This window comes from Pelophylax lessonae (assembly GCF_965119305.1).
Source record: "Pelophylax lessonae genome assembly, chromosome: 1".
NCBI classification, from domain to species: Eukaryota; Metazoa; Chordata; class Amphibia; order Anura; family Ranidae; genus Pelophylax; species Pelophylax lessonae.
The window spans coordinates 455,171,758-455,184,987 of record NC_138768.1 but is presented as its reverse complement, the minus strand read 5'-3'; the positions used below and the strand labels follow the sequence as shown (position 1 = coordinate 455,184,987).

At 47.5% G+C, this 13,230-nt stretch overlaps 1 protein-coding gene across 4 annotated transcripts in view; it reads left to right on the top strand.

The window, feature by feature from the left end:
- The window catches only part of EPS15L1 (epidermal growth factor receptor pathway substrate 15 like 1), a 354,413-nt gene that overhangs the window by 197,573 nt on the left and 143,610 nt on the right, over positions 1-13,230 (top strand). For all 4 annotated transcript variants that reach the window (XM_082248118.1, XM_082248120.1, XM_082248119.1 and 1 more), the window contains one exon: positions 13,060-13,221. In XM_082248118.1, coding sequence (XP_082104244.1) covers positions 13,060-13,221 — 162 coding nt within the window. The remainder of the gene's footprint in view (positions 1-13,059; positions 13,222-13,230) is intronic.

Here is a 13,230-nt window from a genome sequence, read left to right as displayed (position 1 = left end):
TTCTTAGCCTCCATAGATATCAAGGGCGGCTTTGGCTGTATATTTCCAATGCCCATTAGCAAGGCATGCCTTGATTCGTACCTTCATCCAGGGAGTGCGCCATATAGCTTCTCCGAAACTGTCCCTGCTACCGCCGTGGGATCTCAATCGGGTGTTATCTGTTCTTCAAAAGCCTCCCATTAGAACATTTGGGAGATTTCTCTGCTTTCGTTGTCTCAGAAGGTTGCCTTTTTGGTGGCTATCACTTCTACTCGCAGAGTATCTGAATTGGCGGCATTGTCATGCCGCTCACCTTATCTGGTGGTCCACAGAGCTAAAGTTGTACTTTGACCTAATCAGTCGTTTCTTCCTAAGGTGGTTTCCGATTTTCATCTGAATAAAGACGTGTTACCTTCACTCTGTCCTAACCCCACGCATTCCAAGGAATTTGCCTTGCATTCTTTGGATGTGGTTTGGGCAATCAGGGTTTACCTGGAGGCCACTGAGTCTTTTAGAAAATCAGACGCCCTTTTTGTCCTTACCAAAGGACCTCTTAAAGGATTTGCTTTGTCTGCTGCGACCATATGCAGATGGATCAGGCACACGGTAGTTCAGGCTTATTCACTGAAGGGTCAGGTTCCTCCTTTCCCAGTGAAGGTGCATTTTACGAGAGCGCTGAGTGCTTCTTGGGCTTTTTGCCATCAGGCGTCAGGGCTGCAAATTTGCAAGGCGGCAACTTGGTCGTCTGTGCATACGTTTACAAAATTCTACAAAGTAGATGTGTTGGCATCTTCGGATGCTTCCTTTGGGGCGCAAGGTTTTGCAGGCTGCTGTTTCAAGAGAATCTTGTTTATTTCTGTTTGAGGGTGTATTTTTCAAGGTGAGCTCCAGTTGTTCCTGGTTGAGCTCCATATTACCTGGTTGGCTAAGTTTAGCCTTTGGGGACTTGCGTCTTCTTTGCGTTGTCTCCCACCCCTCATGATAATATGGCTTTGGAACATTCCAATGATCTTTGAACAGATGGAGCTGCGTCTGTCGATGAATGATAAAGAAAACTGGATTTTTGTATGAACTTACCGTAAAATTGTTTTCTCTGAAGTTCGACAGATGCAGCCCCCGCCCCTCTACTTCTGAGTGAATGGGGTTTTTTTTTTGTCTTCGAAATTTTGTTTGCAACTAAACTGATAGCCGAGTGTATGGGTTTATGCCTCCAGGGACAGCCCCATAGACATGGTTAAACTTTTTCCCTGCCTGGTGCCTATTCCTGATTGGAGGAGCATGACCCAATGGTCTCTGAAGAGATGGAGCTGCGTCTGTCGATGAACTTCTGAGAAAAGGATTTTATGGTATGTTCTTACAGAAATCCAGTTTTTTACTTTCCTGCCTATTCAGGAGTAAGGACCTAGCTCCTTGCTGGGATCTCCAGTCCTGGCAAATGTTTTCCTTTTTGGTAAAAATGTTTTTCTCCTGGTTATTCCTTGTGAGATCTACAATCAGCTGCCAGACTGGGCGACGGGCTGGATTATCTAGATCCAGTGGTCACCCCAGTGGTCACCCCAGTCAGTGCGCAGAACTCAGCTCCACGCTAGATTGGCTGCGACATAGCCCCACTGAATGGGGGCTGGCCTGCGAATTAAACACCTCACGTGGTCACATACGACCAGGTCTCGGCCTGATTCACAGCATTCCGCCTGTACGACAGGGTCAACCCCATTTCGATGACGAGGGGTTCTGTCTGGAGCGGTGTCCGTCTGTTTCCTGGTATGGTGAGTAGCTGTTCCCCCCCTCTCTCCCTGGAGGGTTTTGGAGTGGACGTGGGCCCCTCCTTGGTACAGTCGGATCCCTGGGTTCCCCTCCTTCCTGTCAGGCACCCCCCCTTCACCTGTCCCTCCCACCCTAGCCCCCCCTCCACTTATGCTGGGGCTGTGTTGGTGTTCTGGTCTACCTCCTGGAGTGGGGGTGGGGGTAGGGTGCTATGCTGGCGAAGGGGGCTGGGAGGGTGCGCCACCGGCGACTGGACGATCGGCTGTGCATGCGTGTGGGGTTGTACCTGGTGGGAGGGGGTTTACTTGGTGGGGGGACGCCTGCAAAGGCCCCCAGTCCTGCCTGGGCCTGTCCTTGAGGTTCCACGCATTTTGCTGTAGCCTTGTTTCTATGCATGTCGGCCATGTTTGTTTAGTCAGGCGGCCATTTTGCGGTGGTCACAGTGGAGTCTTGTTGGCGGCAAATTCAGCGGTGGGAGCCCCGCCTCATCCCCTGGTGCTGACTCCTGGATCCTTTCACTTCCTGATCGCTGCACGTGGAGTGCAGATTATCCTGGTGGGTGCACGTGCCTGTTCCTGATGGGTGGTGAGTCTGGTGGGAGTCTTGTGCTATGTGACCGAGGGTGCTGCCATGCGGTGGGGGCTGTCCCTTTGCAATGTTTTACACTTTTTGTGGGGTTCCCCTGGTGACTCATGGAGTCATTTGGAGCACATCTCCCCACCTCTGGGTCCCAACCATCCATCGATGCACTGGCGGCGGTCCTGGAGTCCTTTGTGTACAGGGTGAAGGTGGCTTTTGGGCAACAGGCTAGCAAAGAGCGCCCCCCCCAACCTTCCCCTACCTCATCTGTCTCATCAGATGCTGAATCTGATTTGGCTTCCGCAGATCACCCTGCTGGGTCTGTGACCACCCAGAATCCTCAGATAGTGAGGATGATTCCTCCACATCTGTAACCGTGCACGAAAAGGGGCTGGTGGAAGCACTGATTGTATCTGTGCGTGAGACCTGGAAGATGGAGGACCCAGCTGAGACGGAAGCACAGGTTCCCTTTGGCACTCACAAGCCATCAAGAGTGGCAAAGGTGTTTCCTTTCTCCGCCTATTTTGACAGAATTGTCTCTAAAGAGTGGGGATGACCAAAGCGTCCCCTTGGGGTTCCTAAGCGATTTACTAGGTGTTACCCCTATGAGTAATAAGAAGTGGACTGTTCCACCTTTGGTTTCCAGATTGAACAAGGCAACCATGATTCCGGTTGAAGAGTCCCCGGCCTTTAGGATCCGGCTTACAGGAAGGCGGAGGCTATGGTTGACTGACTGAGGGTCAATTGACAAAGGGCTCTGAGCCTTTTAGGACCTCCTCTGGAGGATCCAAACGAACCTTGTCTGGCAAGCCGAGATTGGGCTTCTCCAGACCCACGGACAGGGCTCCTTTTAGCATGAAGGTGCACCCTCACCTGTATCATGGGTGGGGGGACGTCTTCGCTGGTTTCCACATCCGTGGACTTCCCTGGTACAAGACAAGTGGGTGCACATAGTCGTTCGGTCCGGCTACAAGATCACGTTTCGCTCTTGTCCCCCGGCAAGGTTCTTTCCTTGCACCTTACGCCTGTCCCCGGACCGTTTACAGGGTCTGTGCATGTGACTTTGAAAACGCCCTATTGGGAGGGCGAAACGCATTGAGTAATTCCTATACGGCATCCGAGCTTTCGTCACTTCTGGTCTACTTCCTGAATAGCCGTGGAACGCACGCCGATGGCGGCGTTCCCGGCATTTACTGCAGTGTACCTTGCTTATCACTTTACCTACATTGTGAGTATGTTTTTGGCTTTGATAAATAAAATTATTTAAAATGGGCTTCACTATCCCTGGTCCCCTGTTCTTTCTTGGCAATCACTACCTGGAGCCATCTAGGATTACCATCGATCAGGAGGGTCCATTCAGCCTATGACTACCAAGGAGAAGTCCTGGTGCCATTTACATCTATTTGTCCACAGGCTCTTTAGACCCTAATTTAGGGTCCACATGTTCTGGTGAGTAGGGTTCCTGGAGGGGTCACTACCACTTGGAGCACGAGTGTTTTATTTGCACTGGAGCACTTTATCACTTATTGTATATTCACCTCAATGGACATTTTTTTGGATATTTAAATCACTTTGGACACTTATATATCTATTTATTTTTGTATCAATTTTTTCAAAAAGTTTTTTTGAGTCACTTGATCAGGTTTATGTATCTTTTATTTATGTATGCAAGCGCTGTGTTAAATTGATTATTTTTATTTTTTCTGAGTTATTTACTTGGTGAACAGCAGCAACATTCACATATACACATATTAGATTTATTGTCAAGGTAGCGCGGATTTAATTTTAATTTTCAATCAAGGATGCTTACCTTACCATTCCAATATGTGCCAGTTACCAGCGCTTCCTCCTCTTTGCCGTGGGAGAGGAACATTATCAGTTTGTGGTGTTACCCTTTGGTCTCGCCTCTGTTCCTCGAACCTTTACAAAAGTGTTAGCCTTGGTGCTAGCATTGTTAAGCCAACTAGGGCTCGCTGCACTGGGCTCCTTGGACAACGACCTTCTACAAGTGGAGTCCTCTACTGCTCTAGTGGAAAACCTGGAAATCACCATACCAACTCTGACAGAGTTTAGCTGGATTCTGAATTTTCATAAGTCTGCTCCGGTTCTGTCCACAAAGCTGAACTATCTGGGTCTGACTCTGGACTCGGCCTTAGCCAGAGTGCTCCTTCCTCTAGACAAACTCCAGAAATTGCAGACTGCAATTCATCTCCTGCTGTCCAGCAGATGGTCATCCCTTCAGACTTGCATGCGGTGCTGGGCCTGATGGTGTCTACCATGTGAGGTCCCTGCAAAGAGAGATTCTGGCCAAATGGGACAAGACTCCATAGTCTCTGGACAATCAGGTCTGGCTGAGCCGAGAATAAGAGTCCCTGATATGGTGGCTTCTTTCTCCGGTGCTTCGGCTGGGCAAATCCTTCCTCCCCTTTTATTGGACAGTGGATGCCAGCCTACCCGGCTGGGGAGGTGTCTCCGCCAAAAATTCTGCTCATGGGACCTGGACACTGGAAGAGTCCAGACTACCGATCCATGTCTTGGAACTCTGAGCGATCAGACTTTGCCTTGAACATTGGACGGATCGTCTCAGAGATGTCCAGTGTGCATTCAAGCAGACAATGCTATGGCCGTGGCTTATGTCAATCACCAGGGGGGGCACAAGAAGTGTCCTGGCGGCTCTGAAGGGAGCCTGCATTCTAAGGTGGGCAGAACAGTTAGTTCCAGCCCTCTCCACCGTACATATTCCCGGTATGGAAAACTGTCAGGTGGATTACCTCAGTCGGCAGGCGTTGGACCAAGGGGAATGGTCCCTTCATCCAGAGGTGTTTCCATCAGTTTTGCCTCCAGTGGGGCATTCCCGAGGTGGATCTGTTGGCATCACGGCTCAACAGAAAGGTGCAAAGGTTTGTGGCTCAGTCATGGGATCCTCTGGCGGACTTCACAGACTTGCTGGTGGCCCAATGGGGTCAGTATCGTCTGATATACGCCTTTCCTCCTCTAAAGCTTCTGCCAAGACTTATACGAAAGATCAAGGCAGAAGGGATCCCGGTCATCTCAGTGGCCCCGGACTGGCCGCGCCGGGCTTGGTACGCTGATCTGGGGCGGCTGGTCGCCGACTTTCCTTGGAAGCTTCCTCTCAGGGAGACTCTGCTGTCCCAAGGACCAATCTTCCATCTTGCTTTACAGTTGCTAGCTGGATAGAGGCTTGTCTGTATCGGTGATTCCAATGCTGTTAAAAGCTAGGAAATCTAGGAAGATCTGTCATCGTACATGAAAGTTATACATTGCATGGTGTGAGTCTTATGGGGTTCATTCTTGTTCTTTTTTGGTGGCTCGGATCTTAACCTTCCTTCAAAAAAGGGGTTGAGCAGATACTGGCCTTGAGTACTATCAAGGGCCAGATGTCGGTCTTAGCGGTCTTCTTTAATGGCCCTTGGCCACACACTCCCTTGTGCATACTTTTCTTCAGGGGGTTCGGCACTTAGCTCCTCTAGTGCAGTCTCTGTTAACTGCCTTGGAACCTCAATTTGGTGCTATCAGTCCTCCAGAAGCCTCCCTTTGAGAATCTTCGGGAGATTCCCCTGCTTACGCTGTCCCAGAAGGTGGCCTTTTTAGTGGATGTCTCCTCTGAGCACAGAGTGTTGGAATTGGTGGCGTTTTCCTGTCGTTCACCTTGGTGGTTCACAGAAATAAGGTAGTTCTTCGCCCCTGTCTGTCATTCCTTCCAAAGGTTGTGTCTGATTTTCATTTGAATGAAGACGTGTTGCCTTCCCTGTGTCCCAGGCAAAAACACCTGAAGGAAATTACTTGGCATGCTTTGGATGTGGCCTGGGCGATTAGGATGTACCTGGCAGCTGCGGAGTCTTTTAGGAAATCAGACTCGCTATTTGTGCTCATGGATGGGCTTCGGAAAGGGTTGTCCGCTAACTTGCAACCATTTCTAGATGGATCAGACAGTGCTTCAGGCTTTTTCCATCAAGGGTCAGGTTCCTCCTTTCCCTGTCAAGGCTCATTCTACTTTGGTGCTCAATGCCTCCTAGGCCTTCAGTCATTAGGAATCAGTGACGCAGGTTTGCAAGGCGGCCACCTGGTCGACTGTGCACACTTTCACAAAGTTCCATAAAGTGGATGTGTTGGCATCTGTGGATGCTTCCTTTGGCCGCAACGTTTTTCAGGCTGGTGTTTAGAGGACCTGGTCCTCTTTGAGGGTGTATTGTTCTTTTCAGGTGGTCTCCAGTTGTTTTGTTTGAGCTCCTATTTACTTGGTTGGCTGTAGTTTAGCCTTGGGAATTTGACGGCGTGGCCTGAAGCTTCATGTGAGCAGACGTGCGTGAGCTCCTCTCTCCCGGCATTAACGGTTTCTTCTCATCCTGTGACCCGATACTCACCGCATCTCCGTTCCAGTGTGCCTGCCTACTTACCGTGCCTCTCTGCCGCCATGTCTCCACCGTCCAAACGCTCCGAGGCCGCTGCCAAACTCGATCGTTTCCGCCGTCAGGAAGACGGCGCGCAGGCCCAAGATGGTAGCCTTGGGAATTTATTTTCCACTGTTCCCACCCCTCATGTTTAACACTGCTTTGGGACATCCCAATGTTTAAGAAGATCAGGAGCTGTGTACGTCAATGAACGAAAGAGAAAATGGGATTTTTGACTTACTGTAAAATCCATTTCTCTGATTGACGGATACAGCACCCGCCCCTCTGTGGAGTTGTAATTCTTATGACGCTGCTTGTATCAAAACTGATTACCTATAGCAGCGAGCAGTGTTGGTCATGTAATCTAAAAAAAGTAATTAGTTATAGTTACTAGTTACTTCTCCCAAAAAGTAACTGAGTTACAGCAGTAAAAAAGTAACTAATTACCAGGGAAAGTAACTATTGCGTTACTTTAAAAAAATATTTAAATATGTCAAATAACTTATATGCCCCTTGTATGCGTGGTATTTGGTTAGTGGTACCTGAGTGGTATTTGCTGAGAGTGGCATTGTGGTACCTGCGTGGTAAACTGCTGGTGTATAGGGTGGGTGGGTAGGTGTATTTGGGGGTCAGTGGGTGTATAGGGTGGGTGAGTAGGTGTATATAGGGGTCAGTGGGTGTATAGAGTGTGTGGGTAGGTGTATATAGGGGTCAATGGGTGTATAGGGTGGGTAGGTGGTGGTGGCTGATGGTGGTGTGGTGCACTGTGGGGGTCTGAGTCCTGAGTCCTCCTGTCTTGACTGTCTGTTACTGAGTTTTTTTTGTTTTGGTACCTGTTGTGCTGCTGGTGGAGATGCTGGCTGCCTGGCTGCTGGTGGAGATGCTGGCTGCCTGGCTGCTGGTGGAGATGCTGGCTGCTGGTGAAGATGCTGGCTGCTGGTGGAGATGCTGGCTGCCTGGCTGCTGGTGGAGATGCTGGCTGCTGGTGGAGATGCTGGCTGCCTGGCTGCTGGTGGAGATGCTGGCTGCTGGTGGAGATGCTGGCTGCCTGGCTGCTGGTGGAGATGCTGGCTGCCTGGCTGCTGGTGGAGATGCTGGCTGCCTGGCTGCTGGTGGAGATGCTGGCTGCCTGGCTGCTGGTGGAGATGCTGGCTGGCTGCTGGTGGAGGTGCTGTCTGGCTGCTGGTAGCCAGCCCAGCACACTGGGGTCTGTCTGGCTGCGTCCTCCTCCTCCAGGCCTGTGCTGCTGCTCAGGGCTGCTGTTAGAAATGATGGGGCCCCGTACAGTCTACCTGACAGGGCCCCCCCCCCCCCAAAAAAAAATATTGATACTTAGACTAAAAATACACTAAAATCATTATTAGTGGACTCAAACATACTAGAAATCCTACTAAATCTAAAAGCATATTGAGAAATAAATAAAGCTGTGTGTGTGAATAAGGTATTGGGGCTCATTCACAAGAATACTGTGGCCTGTACAATGTGAATCAGTGGTTTATTTAGCTGGTGCCACCTGTGTGCAAGCAGCATATTTTACAATATAGGTGACAGGTGTGTGAGTGCAGGTGTATGGCCCCAAAAAGTGTCCCTCAAGGACCACTCCCCTACAATTGCACACCTGTCAAAATGGGTCCTGTGTTCATACAACCACTGTGTCTCCCATAGAGCAGGGATCCTCAAACTACAGCCCTCCAGCTGTTGCATAACTACACATTCAATGAGGCATTGTAAAACTATGACATGCACCAACATGACTAGGCATGATGGGAATTGTAGTTCCTGAACAACTGGAGGGCCATAGTTTGAAGACCCCTGTCTTAGAGTAACAGGCAGCTCCAGCTGTGTGGACTGAACAATTTACTCATTCATGTGGCTAGGGTACATGGATGAATGAGTCCTTAGGGCTGATTTACACTCAAGTTAGGGGGTGGTAAAAACCCATGGTTGAGCTGTGCTTTTACTGCCTGGCAAACTGCTACCCTCTTTAGCAATAGAGGCAGTGGCTAGGGGTATACACATGCCACAACTATGATGCTGTGCTTTACAACCATGGCAGAAATTATACCCTTGTTGAAAAAGACCCATTCGAGTGAATAGTGCTGCTCTGCAAGTGCCCTGCAACTGCATGCAAAGCACACGATTGTGGCGTTCTAGTGTGAGGTTTAAACAGGCAGCGAGGAGGCAATTTGCCTCCTCACCACCTGTCAAATGCTGACAGCTCTTCAGATTGCAAAGCACATGTGAACGGGCCCTTCATTTTTTGCTAACTAGGTTTTAGAATTTAATTTTTTTTAGAATTGTATTTATTCTTCTTTGAGCCTTTTCCACACTGCAGGAAAGCACTACCCTTATGATCTGCTGCGGGTGCCATTGTATTGTCAATGCCACCTGTATGTAAGCAGATTGCAAACACACCACCAAAATGTAGTGCATGCACTATTTTTTCTGTGTTCTGGTGTAAATTAAAGCCCATTCAAATGAATGGGCTCCAAAATTGCACCACATGGTAACGCTGAGGACAACCAAACCCTTTTCTCTCACTACAAATCTCCCCTCCAAGGGCATATTCCCCCCATGAAGATTTCCCCCTACAGCCTCAAATCCCCACCCAGTATAGGTTGCCCCCCACAGTCCTAAACTCCTCTTAGCACAGACCAACCTCCCAGCCCCATCTCAGTACAGACCCTCTAATAGGGACCATGCTGGGCATTGGAACATAATAAAATAAACTAGAAAATGCAGAAGGTGCTCCAGCTCTCCCAGCCTTTCTTGCAGCCTACCTTTACTAAAGCCAGTCACGTTATCAGTGCACTTGAGCCAGGTACAAGTGACTGGACAGACCTCCCCCCTTGGTAACGATACTGTCCTTTGATCATAGAGGCTCGCAGTTGTTTGCAGTTCGGAAGTGTCTGATTACGGACTGTAGTGTAAACTAGCTGGTCTGCCTGCCCTCCTCACTGCATTTCAGCCTGGATTCCGTATGTAAAGTGGCAAAAGCACTGCAACAAGTGTGTTTCCGTGCTTCCTCTGTTACAGATTTCAGCGCCCAAGCCTCTGACTTGTCTGCCTGGTTGTAGCATGAAAAACAGTGTCAGCATAGGCAGTACAGTCGGCTCTCCTGCTCGGCAGCTGCCCGGGCCCCCCTTTTCAGCTAATGAGGCTCAGGCCCGGTACAGGAGGGCTGGCTGTGCTGCCTTATCAGCGGCCCTGCGTGCTGCTTCTCTCTCTTTCTCTCTCATTGACTGAGACCAGTGCTGCGGACAGCGCTGGCATCGGTCATAGAGGAGAGGAGGAATTACACTACTGCCATCTAGTGGCGGTAGATGTAATTGCGGTAACGCAAGCCAAAGTAATTTCAACTGCATTACCTTGACGGGACGAGTAGTCATTTAGATTACTCGTTACCCTCTAAAGTAACTGCGTTAAGTAACGCCGTTTACTTTAACGCAGTTACTTCCATCACTGGCAGCGAGTGGGAGTATGCCCCCTGGGAATGCCCATAGGCGTAGCCAGACTGTTTTTTCTGCCTCGTGTCCTTTTCCTGTAGGGGGCAGTATAACCAAATGGTTAAGAAGATTGGGAGCTGTGTCGGTCAATCAACATCAGAGAAATGGCTTTTACGGTAAGTCAAAAATCCCTTTTTTTTTTTTTTATGGTTGGAGTTACACTTGGATGGATTAGCACTGAGCAGCCCAGATCCTCCTCTTCTTGGGTCCCTCTTCTGTTCAGTGCCCTCACAGCAAGCAGCTTGGTATTGGGGCACCGGTGCCGACTCACAGCTCCCTCTGTCCTTTCAGACATGCCCCCTCTCTCTCCTGATTGGCTAGCTGACTTTGATTGGCAGCAGCCAGTGGCGCTGCTGCTGTGTTTCAGCCAATCGGGAGGGAGAATCTCGGACAGCTGAGACACTCGTGGACACCACTGGACAAAGAGGGACCTCAGGTACGTATGAGGGGGGCTGCTGCACACAGAAGGCTTTTTATCCTAATGCATAGAATGTATAAGATAAAAAACCTTCTGACTTTACAACCCCTTTAAGAACAAACCTACCGAACCGATCTGGTTTGTGACCCAGGGACTGCCTATACAAACAAAAGAAATAAACGTGAGAATGCCTAAACATTTGCAGTTGCAGTAATTTTCTGGGCGAAAGTGGTGCATTATTTGACAGACATGCAGGGTGTCAATATTTTTAGCCATGACCGTGAGCATGATTTATTGTTTCAAGAAAATTAATCCAGCAACTCCATCCCTGCTCCTTTTTATTTCTAATGCGCAATGGAAATGGAGATGTTTATTTAGGTCCTAAATCACATATTCAACACAACAAGATACTAAAGCCGTGTAACCACATGTTAACTTTTACATATTCATAGCAAAGTCTTGCTTTAAAAAAAAAGAAAAAAGGGACATTCATTATTTGCATACAGTGCAGTACATGTTAAAACTGGCCAACTGCCTTTGTTAAGCAAGAGTTTGCTATTAATATGTAAGGATTAACGTGGTTACTCCTCTTTAGTATCTTATGTTTTGTATAAATAGAACCCATTTAAGACCTGGATGCGCATACTGCATCTCCATTTCTACTTTTTAGTGCAGGTCAGTAATTAACCATTTCCCGCCCTTAGGACATTTCCATACGTCCTCAGGTTGAAAACGTTACGCCGTACAAAAATATCAGCCGATACCGATATGCATTTGCCAAAATATCGGTATCGGCAACGAAAAACCAATATCGGTCGATCACTAGTTGAAACCAAACCACGGTCATGTAGACCAACTAAAATTTCAGCCACAACTGCCAGGAAAATTGTTCGGGATGCAAAGATAAACCCACAAATACCTTCAGGTGAAATACAGGACTCTCTGAAAACATGTGGTGTCGCTGTATCAAGATGCACAATAAGGAGGCACTTGAAGAAAGATGGGCTGCATGGTCGAGTTACCAGAACAAAGTCATTAATACGCAAATGCCACAAAATATCCCGCTTTCTATACGCCAAACAGCACAGAGACAAGTCTCAAACCTTCTGGCACAGAGTCATTTGGAGTGATGAGACCACAATTGAACTTTTTGGCCACAACCATAAACACTACATTTGGAGAGGCCTATGATGAAAGGTGCACCATTCCTACTGTGATGGATTGCTGATGTTTTGGGGATGTGTGAGCTACAAAGGCAGAGGAAATTTTGGTCAGAATTGATGGCAAGATGAATGTAGTATGTTATAAAAAAAATACTGGAGGAAAATTTGCATTTATCAGCCCGGAAAGCTGCGCATGGGACGTACTTGGACATTCCAACATGACAATGATCCTAAACACAAGGCCAAGTTGACCTGTCATTGGCTACAGCAGAATAAAGTGAAGGTTCTGGAGTGGCCATCTCAGTCTCCTGACCTCAATATCATTGAGCCACTCTGGGGATATTTCAGACGTGCAGTTCGTGCAATACAACCAAAGAATTTACAGGAACTGGAGGCTTTTTGCCAGGAAGAATGGGCAGCTTTACCATCTGAGAAGATAAAGAGCCTCATCCACAAATACCTCAAAATACTTCAAGCTGTCATTGATGTTAAAGGGGGCAATACACGGTATTATGAACTGGGGTATGTAAACTTTTGATCAGGGTCATTTAGGTAGTTTCTGTTGTCATTATGATTTAAAAAGAGTAAACACAATTGATTGATAATAAATGGCTTCAGCCAAACACTAACCATATTCTCATTCATATTCTCTGAAAAATGGCCAAGAAGTCATAAATTCTGCCAGGGTATGTAAATTTATGAGCACAACTGTATGTAAGTACCTGTAGAAAATTATAAAAAAATAAATATATGTGTAATGTTTGGAAGTTTTAAATAATTTTCTAGGAAAATGCAGGTTTTTAGATGTATGAGAGCAATGTCAAAATTGGCTTGGTAGCCGAGTGGTTAAAAATGACAGGGTTGCCTGAAGTTGTTGGATTATTCTTTGAAAAATCAATAAATTATGCTTACTTGTATTTTGTATATTTTTTATATATTCTGTTTATTTCATGGGCTATATTGATGCTGGATAGGTTGTGTTGACTGACTTTAGAATAAGCCATGCTCTGTTGACCTGAATTATCCCACTCCGTTCAGTTGCTTCCCAAAAGGTGCTGATGCATCTGGGGTAGATGTGGTGAATGGAGTTGCTGGTCTTAAGAAGACTCCTAATTACAGTACAAGCTTATTTATTTGTCTGTTTTGTTTTACTGATGTAAAGAAATAATTAGTAAATGTGTGTCATACAGATTAATGTGGAGAATTAATACAGAATCTGCACTTGTGTATGATTTTAGGAGTTACAGAATGATCTAGACCGCGAAACGTCAACATTACAGGAACTGGAAGCACAGAAGCAAGATGCACAAGACCGGCTAGATGAAATGGACCAACAAAAAGCAAAATTAAAAGACATGCTGAGTGATGTCAGACAAAAGTGCCAAGAGGAAGGGCAGATGGTAAGGGTG